General features: G+C 38.5%; 1 protein-coding gene across 1 annotated transcript in view; it reads left to right on the forward strand.

Moving 5' to 3' along the window:
• Positions 1-2,134, forward strand: part of LOC107656439 (solute carrier family 13 member 4-like) — a 17,378-nt gene extending 15,244 nt beyond the window's left edge. Inside the window, exons 16-17 of the mRNA XM_016444307.1 lie at positions 129-266; positions 1,827-2,134. Of these exons, the coding sequence (XP_016299793.1) occupies positions 129-266; positions 1,827-1,964 (276 nt within the window). The 3' untranslated portion in view covers positions 1,965-2,134. The remainder of the gene's footprint in view (positions 1-128; positions 267-1,826) is intronic.
• The last annotated feature ends 10,902 nt before the right edge of the window (positions 2,135-13,036 follow it).

Genomic DNA, 13,036 nt, shown 5'->3' on the forward strand with positions numbered 1-13,036 from the left:
ACACACACACACACACACACACACACACACACACACACACACACACACACACACACACACACACAAACAGATCGAAGTGTTATTATTTGACAGCGGTGTTCTGACCGTGTGTCTCCTGTCCCTCACAGTCCGAGACGCTGCACATCAACCCTCTGCACACACTCATCCCTGCCACCATGTGCGTGTCCTTCGGCGTCATGCTGCCTGTTGGAAACCCGCCCAATGCCATTGTGTTCAGTTACGGACACGTGCAGATCAGCGACATGGTATGAAACAACATTAGCCTGTTATATCACCTCTGTCCCGTCTCACAGCTGTGCCAGGAACGCTGTGTTGAAAGGCCAAACCATTAATCATTTGTTTTTCAGAAGCTAACTAAGGGTGAAACAGGTGCCTGGTCCATTTCCAAAAGTACAGAATGTCCGAGAAATAATGTGCTTAAGTGTTAATGAAATGAATTGTGCTAAATTAATTAACATTTAATATATTTTAGGATGTAAATATGCCTTCAGAAAGGTAACAGGGCTAATGGTAACTAGGATTGCAATTTTAATAATGCAAAACTACAAGATGCTCATTTGAAAGATACATTTTTATCAGTTGCTTATTATACAAAATAATTTTCACAAAGATGACATTTTAAGATGGTCCCCTGCTGATAAATATAGTAAAACTTGATAAATGTGACCCTGGAGCACAAAAGCAGTCTTAAGTCGCTGGGGTATATTTGTAGCAATAGCCAAAAATACATTGTATGGGTCAAAATTATAGATTTTTCTTTTATGCCAAAATCATTAGGATATTAAGTAAAGATCATGTTCCATGAAGATATTTTGTAAATTTTCTACCGTAAATATATCAGAACTTCATTTTTGATTATTAATATGCATTGCTAAGAACTTCATTTGGACAACTTTAAAGGCGATTTTCTCAATATTTTGATTTTTTTTGCACCCTCAGATTCCAGATTTTCAAATATTGTCCTGTCCTAACAAACCATACATCAAGCTTATTTATCCAGAAAAAGCTTATTATTTCAAAAAAATTGACCCTTATGACTGGTTTTGTGGTCCAGGGTCAAATATTAAATGTCTGTATCATCTATTTATTATAATATTTTTTGTTACACATACAGTATGTATATGAGACACACAAATAACACCTGTTTTGTAGAAAGACTCGTGTAACACCACTTACTAGGGGCATATACATTACTTCAGCGTGGGAGGCTCAACAAACAGGTCATTTACAATATTAAAGGCACAATACGTAAGATTTTTAAATTAAAATATCCAAAAACCACTAGAACAGTTTCATATATTTTTCTGACTTGTGTATACATTATCCCAAATGTTTAGAAGAATGCTTAAATCCAGAGAAATAAGCAATTTTAACTAGTGACACGGACCGTGTCCATAGTGTCGCCTGCCAATGACGTCATAACCCCTCGATTTCCGGTTTTGTTTTGTAGAAAACATGGAAACACCAAAGACGCTTTAATATGTTGCGCGTTTTATTAGACAGGTGACGATCGCACAGAGTAGCATTATAACAGAACTTTCAAATGCATGTATGATAGTATGATAAAACAGCGCTGCTTACTTCCGCTGCTTTCCGGAAGGAGCGGAAGCGGTCGACTGTGGACAGCTTCATCACACTAGCCTTTGCCTCTATTTTGAATATGCGCCCTCTAGCGGCGAAAATTACATATTGTGCCTTTAATTGGATAGTGATGATTTGTTTTTTGCCCAAATGTGACAATTGGCCTATCGCCCTGGTATAACTACTTACTGGCAAACGTTATATCACCTCCTTGTGTCTTGCAGGTGAAGGCCGGGTTTGGAGTGAATCTGATCGGGGTTTTTGTGGTGATGTTGGCCATCATGACGTGGGGCGAGCCGCTCTTCCACCTGAGCAAGTTTCCCACCTGGGCACTGATGCGTAACGTCACGGGCAGCTTGTAGCTGTGTTTGATTGAGGACACTGGATATACACTGAAGGAGGCACATATATGCAATTAAAGCCTTATTATTATTTTTTTTACATCGGTGGAGTAAGAGGACATCTGTCGGAGGATGCAGAACTGCTCACTGTGACTGAATGATCGGTGGAAACCATTCTTACACTCTAAAAAATGCTGGGTTAAATACAACCCAGTGCTGGGTAAAATAGGGACAAACCTAGCAATTGGGTTGTTTTGACCCAGCGGTAACCCAACCTTCTGGGTAGTAACCCAACCGCTGGGTCAAAACAACCCAATTGCTGGGTTTGTACCTATTTTACCCAGCACTGCGTTGTATTTAACCCAGCATTTTTTAGAGTGTACACTTCTAGATCAAAGCATTAGATGTAGATTAACACATTTCCAAGTTTACGTGCCTACAAGACACAATCAGCGATGTTTGTGTGAAACCACCGATGTAACATATCCATATGCGTCTATGTCGTGATACATTTGCGTTATTTACTTGAGAGGTTTGAGGGAGATTCTGCATCAGATGAAGTCGCTGTCGCTAGTATCTAACATGCTCTTACCAAAATGTTACATAGTTTTTGTGGTCTGGATACGGAAGATTGTTTCAACGTTACACAAACATATTCGCAATCGTAAACTGAATAAACCTCTGTGCCGTTGATCGTTGTACATACAGGAAACTAACATTTTGTTATTGTCGGCAGCAAATCGTTGTGATCAATTTATTTCACCCGACATCTCTGAAAACATAATAAAACACTGTATTTTTGATTCATTTCTTTTGAATTTCAAACGTCACAAGCTTTTCAATACAGCACTGATTCATTCTGATAAATTATAAGATGAGACAAAAACACATTGTTTCATATAACTTCTCATTGTCAGAGTCCAGTGTTTTCATTTCCTCCGATGGCTATAATTTTGATGCTCCTTCAGTCGGTTCATAGCCCTGCTTTTGTATTTTCTCCTTGTACTTCAAGAAGTCCCTCTGTTTGACGAAATACTTCACCTGCCATTGACTCACAGCAAGCAGTTCACGTAGATTCATAGAGAAATTCAACAGAATATTTCTCTTGAGAAAAAGTGTGCAGAACTGTACTGAATGTGCACTTGTAGTGTACTTCAAATCTTCAAAGTATATATATTTTAAAAACTGTTGTAGATAATATATTACTAAAATAAAAGGCTACTTAAGTGTACTTAAAGAGAGACACTTTCGTGAAAAGTGATCAGTGTAGCACAGCTGACACTGTATGATGGTCCCCTGCTGATAAATATATACACAAGTAGGTATAACTTAAAGGTATAAGAAAATATTTATTTGACCTTTAGAGTAAAGCACTTTAAAACTGGGAAAATATTATGAAGACAATTTCAATAAAACATTATTTTAAATAAAAACTATACACATTTAATTTAAAAAAAATCAGTTTTCTTTATGCTGTTATACTATTTTATATTACATGATATAAAATAAATTTCAACTGTGTTGAAACAGAGCCTATTCATGTTGAAAAACAATAAAATAGCCGGATTTTTGATGATGAGTTTTGAAAAACGTACTAAACATCTATAAACCAAACATTATTATATTATATTTATATTATAAATGAGAAGTTTTTAAATCATTTATCATCATAATCATAAATCTCATTATGCATGACAGCTGCTGCAGATGCATTTAAATTGCCAGAGATTCATGTGTAAAATCTAATCATCTCAAAAGATGCAGGGCATGGTGAAGTTTCTGCTGAGCGAGCTTCACTCAGGACTGTGGACTGACCCACTGGGCAGGACACATGGCTTCAAACTGTCGCTGGTGTTTCTCACAGGCAGTTGTTTGGTCTTGATGGGCATCTAGACACTTCCAGAACTGGTCTCTGGCGCCCCAGCAGGCTTTGCGCTCACTAGCATTAGGAGCGCTCATCTTTCTGCAGGTTTGTCAACAACTGTTAACACTCGCATTGCGCAATATAAATCACGTATCCACATGCCATTAACATTACTAAAAAGAACGTGTTTAATGATCAGTATACTGATAGAACGTAACATATCTCTACGAGAGTACACGTTATTATTTACATGAGAGCTAACTGTGGCTGACAGTCCAGCTCTGGAATGAAAGTATAATATTCTAAGCACTTACCAAAGACGGTTCATCACTTCATATGCTTTCTGTAATTATTATTAAATTAATAATGGTTAATTAATCATATTCTGAAGAGCAAAGAGTCCCAAGGACGCGTTGAGCATGTAGGAAGTAGCAACTAAACATGTCGCCTTCTGATGACGCAAGCCGTTGCGTAAACAGTAGTTCGTTCAGTGACCGCTAGATGGTGGCCTTGAACCACTTTAATTTCAGATCTAAGTTTATTGTTATTTCTAAGTTGAGAGAGAGAGAGAGAGAGATATATATATATATATACATACATACATACATATATATATATATATACACACGCAACAAAATTACTAAAACTTTAATCTCTATAATAATAAGTATAATAATAATAAGTATTTAATCTCTATAAGTATCTCAATAATACTAAAACCACACTTTAACTGGATGATGACATCCCTGAATCATCAATGAACTGACTTTAGCTGGAAAAATCACTCTTCTTGCATTATTGACAAACTGTTTTCCTATTTGACACTGTAAAGCTGCTTTGACACAATCAGTATTGTATAAAGTGCAATACAAATAAAGGTGACTTGACATTGAATTTTATTTATTTTAGATTTGATGGTTTGTTTTATTTTTATGCATGATTTAAATATTATTTTTTTATTTAAACATTAACATTTAATTTAAATATTTATTTGTTTGTATTTTATTTTACCCATTTGTAGGGATGTAACGATTCACTCAACTCACGATTCGATTCGATTCACGATTATTATTATTTTTTTAACAAAATGAGATTTAAGACAAATTATAAATTAAATGTCTCCTATTATTATTGCTTGGACAAAATGCTGCACATTTCTTTGTGAAATTGAAATATAACACTATAATAATATACTAATATAGCACTTGCATATTACTGCTCTTTTGTTGGTTTTGATTGCTTCTGTTGTCCTCATTTTTAAATCGCTTTGGACAAAACCGTCTGCTAAATAACAATTTAAATATAATGTAAATGTAAATAACAAAACTACATTGAAATTTTAAAACAAGCCCCAAATCAAATAAATAAGTAACACAAATAAAATAAATCTCTTCATATAAACAAACTAAGGCTTTGTCTGTGCTCTTTCCATTTAAAATTAGAGGCAACCACTGCATTTTAATCATGATCCAAACAAAGATGCTGCATACATGCAACATGAGCAGTTTTTAATCTAAATTAGATTGTATAATTTCTAAATTTGAAGCAAAAACAGAATGGTCCGACTTCAGTTTTGTGAAACTGTACATAAAAATATCTGCATGAAACCGAAACAGCAGACGAGCTGAATGAAATCGTTACATCCCTACCCATTTGACAACTTGACCATTTGTTGTTGTTTGCTTGTTGTTTTCACAAATGATGGCAAGAAAAAATAATATCTGGCCATTTGAAATAAGTGAAAAACATTGAAAATTTGCTCTTCTTGTCAGACTGAGCCGATGTTTTTTTTAACATTTGCTCATTGATGTCTGTAATGTTGGCCCTCATTACTGGCTCCAGAGTTACTCAAGTGTCTGTTGATGCTACAATAGTCTAAACTCAAGGATTTCAGACAAAGTAATGGAAAACAAGACGTTTCAGAGAGATATTTGCCACTGAATGAATAACCATCTTCTGAGGCTTTTCGGGTTTGATGCCTTTGATTTGATGACTCTTGATGAAGGGCGACAATATTAAGAAAGAAAGCTGTTTTCACTGCTCTATTCATAAGTTCCTCCTCGTGCTCCTGATCGCAGTGACTCATCGCAGCCATTATCAAACTGGAATTAATTGAGTGGGAATGCTAGTGAAAGTGAGCTCTTTTGTATGGACAGAGAGCGGCCATTGTTCAGCGCTGAATATTAAAGAAAGACGAGCACAAACATTTGAGCTCTCAGATAAACCCTCAGCCGTTTCAAATATTGTTTTCTTCCTCCATAATTAACCAATCACCAACAGACCTTCAGATCCTAGAGGATTCCAGTGGAAAAGATGAAAATCTGTCTGATTTGAACTGCTGCCGGATGAAATAATCAGACTGTAAGAGAGCATGTGACGTGTTTAGAAGGAGTGTCTTTTCCAACCTGAGCTGCCTGAGTGACTTTTGTGTTCCCCTTTTGTAATCATTCACAAACCACAACACCCTAGCAACCAACAAAGTACCCTGGTAACCACCCAGTAATGCCTTAGCAACCACCAATACACTCTAGTAAAAAAAACAACAACCACAAAGCACCCAGTAACCACCAAAGCATCCTAGTAACCACCTAGTGAGGACTTCACAACCACCAATGCACCATAGTAACTGCATAGTATCCACATAGCACCCTAAAAGCCACCTAGCAGTGCCCTAGAAACCACCAAAGTATCCTGCTAACCACCTAGCAATGCCTTAGCAACCACCAATACACTCTAGTAACCACATTGCACAGGTAACCACCCACGGCATTCACCTAGTGATACTTTCACAACCACCAGTTCACCCTAGTAACCACATAGAAACGCCCTAGCAACCAAAACATTCTGGTAACCAGCTTGTAATGCCCTAACAACCACAAATACACTATAGTAACAAAATAGCAACAACCGAGCACCCTGGTAACCACATAGCAATGCACTAGTAACCACCAAACCATCTTGGTAACCAGCTTTTAATGCCATAGCAACCACCAATGCATCCTAGTAACCACACAGCAACCTGAAATCACCCTGGTAACTACCTACCCACAACCACAAAGCACCCTGGTAACCACACAGTGATACCTTCACAACCACAAAGCACCCTAGAAACCACCAAAGCATCCTGGTAACCACATAGTAATGCCTTAGCAACCACTAATACACTCTAGTAACGACATAGCAACCACATAGCACTGGTAACCACCTAGTGATACTTTCACATCCTCCAGTGTACCCTAGTAACTGCATAGCAACTACAAAGCACCCTAATAACTACATAGCAACTCCCCAGCAAGCAAAGCATTCTGTTAATCCAGTTTGTAATGCCTTAGCAAACATCAAAGCATCCTGGTAAACACACAGCAACCACCAAGGCATCCTGTTAGCCAAATAGGCGAAGTACAAGTAGGGTCGCCGTGATTTTGCCAAGTAAGACATGTTCCTGGATCAACATCTTTTGTTGATCCTGGATCAACATTACTGTCCAAAAATATATACTTAACCCAATCCCTACCCCTAAACCTAACCCAAGGATGTTGATCCTGGAACATGTTGTACTTGGTGAAATCATGGTCACCTACAAGTAGAGTGGTAGATCCTCCCAAACTTGAGCAGCCCGAGTGACTTGTGTTCCACTTGTGTTAACTTTGAAGTGATGATTCTTTCATCTGGCTTTTCTTTTCTTTTTTTTGATGGTCTGTGGTGTGTGATTATGGGTAAGTGTGGGGCTGTTTGGTTTGTTTTCTGTTTGTTTTCTCTGTCAGTTGCTAAGGAACTGAGATGTGGCATAAGTTGCAGTCACACATCTGAGTTTCAGCACCTATTAGCGATCAAAGTGATTTCAGTAATGCGCTGTGTTTTAATAGTTTAATAAGTGCGCCCTGGGGACCAGCACAGCAAATCATCAAATTAGCATCCCGTAAAGACCCGAGTCAGGAGCCCGTAGGAGCATGATAAATGACTTTAAACCGCTGCAGCTTGTGAGGATCACACTTACTGTTTCATGTGTCAAAACTTTCATTAATAACAGTAAATAAAAGCAAAAAGTACATAAAAGCAATGAATATAAGTGCATGTGTGCTTATGCTAAAAATATAACTTAATGACAATAAAACAAATGACAAGAAATATAACCAAATTAAAACTGGAAATATAAAAATAAATGCAAATTCAAAATATTAATAAAAATTATAATAATATATAAATAATCCTACAATAACAATAAATAACGTCAAGACAATATAATTATTACATTAAAATATACCCCCCCCACACTACGCTCCTCTTTTCAGCATGTGTGGTGTGTTTTGATTTTTCATCTCTCTGAGGTGGACAGAAAGAGACAGTGGTGTGTGTTGTCCTGGCATTGTGCTTCAGAAGAAAAGCCCCCAGCGCTCTTCCTTTGGGCCTCTCTCTCTCTTTTAGACTCAAGGAGGCGTGATGTCACATTTCAGAGATTTATTTCAATGCCATAGTGTGCTGTGTGAGGGATGGAGTTTGTTTCATGAATGGCTTTTATCAAACCCTGGGGATGCTAATCAACACACTGTTCCTGCAGAATAAACCTTCACGCGACTCAGCGGTGTGTACAGAGTGCAGAAATGCTGCTATTTGTCCAGTGTTTTTTTTTTTTTTTTGGGAAAAAAAAAAAAAGTATGTTTCAAACCACAGTCTTTTAGTGTTTTAGTTCTGAGCTTTTTCGGGTTTAGTGATTTGAACAAACTCCTAACATCAAGTAATAAACTTTGGTACTGCCATTATTTCCCTGCATTGCTTGTGCTAAAAATGCACAAATAATGCAGCTTATTAAGGAGAAAGATACAATTCTTTTAAGCAATCAGAGTTTATGATTTTTGCCTTGTGGATGATAAAACTGTTGAAAAAAAAATCTATAGACCACACACAACACCCTCGCAACCACCAAAGCACCCTGGTAACCTCCTAGTAATGCCTTAGCAACCACCAAAGCATCCCGGTAACCACATAGCAATGAGAAAGCACCCTAATAACCACCTAGCAACACTCTAGAAATCACAAAAGCATCCTGTAATGTCTTAGCAACCACCAATACACCCTGGTAAACACATAGCAACCACAAAACATTGGAAACCACCCTGATAGCCACCTAGTGATGTCTTCACAACCACCTGAGCACCCTAGTAACGGCACGCTTCTTTGCGCTAGCCTGTAGAGATCTCCCCTTCGTCGAGTATGCCAGGGAGTTCTGTGGGCTCGCCGCGGCGACGGCTTTAGATGACGCCACCATCAACTCTTTGTTCTGGCACGGGGCCAATTACCATTGCCCCGTGGACCTCCCAGACACCACAGGACTAAGCTGGAGGGAAGGGATCCTCCGGTGTCTGGAGAACTGTCTACTCCGCCATTGCCTCCGGAATGCCCTACTCTGCCATGGCCTCCTGAACTGTCTGCTTCGCCGTGGCTCCCCCGAGCTCCCTGTTCCGCCTTGGCCTCCTGAACTGCCTGCTCCGCCATGGCCTCCTAGTCTGCCTGCTCCGCCATGGCCTCCTAACTGCCTGATCCGCCATGGGTCCCGGAACGGGTACCGCCCTGGAGGCCGGCCGTCCCTGGAAGCCTGTCCTGAGAGGCCTCCAGAGTGACCACCCCCCCATCCCCGTTGGTTGTTATGAGGTGCGTGGACACGCCTTCTGGGAGGGGGGAGTAATGTCAGACTCTGTTCCTGTCTTGTGTTGTGTTCTCCTCCCCCACATGCTCCATAACCCAGTTTTCCCTCATGTTTGATTATGTTTATTGATTCCAGGTGTTCCCTCATTAGTTTCCTTGATTAGTCCTATGATTTAAGCCCTGTGTGTTTTCGTGTCTAGCATGCTGTCTTGAACGTCGGTTCGTTCACCACGGGGCCCCCTCAAGCTCGGGGCCTGGTGCGACCGCACCAGTTGCACCCCCCTAAGGACGGCCCTGGTGGTATGTAGTAAAACTCATTTTTTCTGGTTGCATAATGCAGAAATCGAGAAGGCTGTTCACAATATGCAGATATTGAACCTCCAGCAGATAAATAAGCCGGGGGGGTTTTAATTCTAACACCCCTGTACTGTAGTGATTGGCATTGATTTGCAGCTCGCAGCAGGATGCCGGGAATATTGAAGCTGGAGCAGCACAGCTGGTTGTCGATACTGTGAATATCAACTGTGGACAAATCATCTGTTTGATCCAGCCAGAGAAATGCAAAACCCAGCCGAGCCAGAAGAAACCTGAGGTCACATGACGCTAATGCTGCTAATGAACCGCTCTTTCTCCCATAATACCGATGCTTATCTAGAGTAATTCAATCCTCATGTGTGAAGGGAGGACCCTGTGAGATTGTTGTTATGCCACCTTCCTCGTTGCTTTTACGACTGACACAATCCTTAGTGCCGCTTTGCCTCGCGGTGACCCTGTCTTTCACATAGTCTCTCTTTTGGTGGCTTTTGTCCACCTCCCAGTGTATTATTGTCATCCAAACGCTCCCAATTAACAATGCTGCTGCTATTTCTGAAAAGACCAGGCTTGGATCTCCATCACGGGGTCAATGTTTTTCTTAAGAGCCTTGAATGGCGGAGCACTGGGGAATAAAGGATGTGTACTGTTTACCAGTCGAAAACAACGCAGCATTGTTGACATTAGTCTCTGCTCACTCGAAATCAAAAACAATTGTAACTGAAATGATTGCAAAGGTGCATCAGTGCCTGCATATTTCAACCAGCAAGCCCAAGGGATGTGTATTTCTAGCGCATCATCAACAGGTTTTGTTGAGTCTAATCTGAGCACCGCAGACGTATATAATGGGCTTCTCTGAATGCTGAAGGAGCTGTATCAAGCTCCCCCTTATAAAAGCTGTCCAGCAAGTGAAGTAGGTGCCCTGCATAAATTATGCAAATTTAGCAGAAAGGATAACAACAGGGAGTGCAGAAACAGTGTGTTTCTCCGAGGTTCAGTACAGGCATAAGATGTGACCACATGCTTGGTCGAATGTTTTTCAGAGGTGTAAATATAAGATTAAATATAAATGTTGATCCCTACATTCAGCATTATCAATTAAAACAATATATATATATATATAGTTATGCATTACTAAGTAATGAATTACTATAATTTGTCCCTTGTGAAAGTAAGGGATTACTTTAAATTCTTCTGTAATTTAATTACAGTTACTTCTGATGTAATTGCATTAAATACAGTATAGAACAATTCTATATAAAACAATAATGGATTTAACATCGAAATTTAACATCTAGTGTTAAAATGTATGTTTTTAATGTATCCTTCTCTCTTTAAATACTTCGGTCAGTTCAAGAATCATTTATGTAGTTTTATATTATTTATTTGAAAGAATTAAAAGAGCCGTTTCATCCTTACATTTTTCAGCTGGTCGCAGTTGATATGCGACTTAGAAAGTAATAAGTAATGCAATACTTTTTAGAGAGAGTAATTAGTATAGTAATCTAATTACACTGTTGAAAATTAGTAGATATAATTAATTACTTTTTAAAGTAACTTACCCAACACTATATATATATATATCCTGATAATCACTTAGTAATACCATAGCAACCCACAAAGCACCCTAGTAACCATACAGATACTCAAAAGCACCATAGTAACCACCCAGCAATGCCCTAGCAACCACCAAATCACCCTAGTGATCACTTAGTGATGCCTTAGCAACCCTAGTAAAAAGCACCTGGAATATTTCTGCATAAATTACCAGTTTCATGTTAGAAAGTTTGTGCAGCACCCGGGGAAAACTAAAAATAGTAACACCCACTTGAACCAAAGTGCAAAGATTGAATTCAATTAATTGTGTTATTGTGAAAACTATAAAAACTATATTTGCTCTAATTTCAAAATTAAGTGAAATATTTACTCCAGTAGCTACATAAAGACATAATGAGGACGTAAAAATGTACAGCATAACATGAACGACCCATTCCATCTTGTTTTTTTTTCTTTTCAAGCAGTCCAACAGGTGTCAACAGTCAGCTTTAGGCATGAAATTACAATCAAATAAAAATGTACAGCATAACATGAACGACCCATTCCATCTTGTTTTTTTTTCTTTTCAAGCAGTCTAACAGGTGTCAACAGTCAGCTTTAGGCATGAAATTACAATCAAATCATTTACACTGCAATGCATGCACATACACAATCCAAAAAACGCACAAATTACATGTTTACATCTCATAAAGCTCTGAGCATATTATAAAAGTTGACCTTCACTTTTAATTCCATGTTGCATGTCATTAGCACCGTTACTTGACAGTGCACGTCCCGTTATTTAGACCGTAAACCCGTGATTGATAGTGCGCGAGACTATGGAGTCTGTGGGCGGCGCGTGAACGCAGCGTCTCTCCTCTCGCGCGCTGTGATCGTACAGTGAATGAAGCTCTAGAGTGGGAAAGACGAACAGGATACGCGAAACACTGACATGGACCCACTGTAACATCACTGCAATAGCTGTTACTGCGTTCTCAATAGATCAGCGTTCACTCCACGTCTAACTCGAGCGCATTTAAAGCCTGAAGACGATGCGTTTGATCACAGCCAAATCACATCTGTTCATCGCGCAGCTGTGGCTCATCTGTCACACAGGTATCAAGTAAATACAGTCCTGAGTGATGGATGTGTCTTCTTATATTTTATGTGGTTTGGGCATCAATGCATTGATGCGTAAAGTTGCATGTATCCAAAAAGCTTTTATGAATTTATTATTGATGAATGCATTATTTTTGATGAAAGTTTAGGTTATCGCGTTTAATCTCAGTCTGTAAGACAGAAAGCACTGCAATAACTGTTGTGAATATCTGATAAGTGAACGGATCAAAGGTTCATTCATCTATTTTAGTGGAATTAGTCATGCAATCAATTAATCAATTATATATATATATATATATATATTATTTATTGTAAATCTTTACACTTGTTTTAGATTTGTTGTATTTTATCTCAGTCCTATATGACAACGCTTTAAAATATATTAGGCTTGAAGACATTAGAATGTCTTCTGTGTGAATAAGGCAAAGTTTTATGAATCTTTTAAGTGTTTTGGTACTTTAAAGTTCAGTCGAATCATTATATTTTGCCTTATTTGTGGTTATTTGAGTGACTTTTTTGGTTATTACAAGTTTGTAGTGTTTTTGTAAAATAAAAAAAAACAGCATTACAATATTAGAGGTTTATAAATAAATATGAAGTGTACTGGTTCATGCAGGCT

This window comes from Sinocyclocheilus anshuiensis, unplaced genomic scaffold (assembly GCF_001515605.1).
Source record: "Sinocyclocheilus anshuiensis isolate Anshui unplaced genomic scaffold, SAMN03320099.WGS_v1.1 scaffold183, whole genome shotgun sequence".
Taxonomy (NCBI): Eukaryota; Metazoa; Chordata; class Actinopteri; order Cypriniformes; family Cyprinidae; genus Sinocyclocheilus; species Sinocyclocheilus anshuiensis.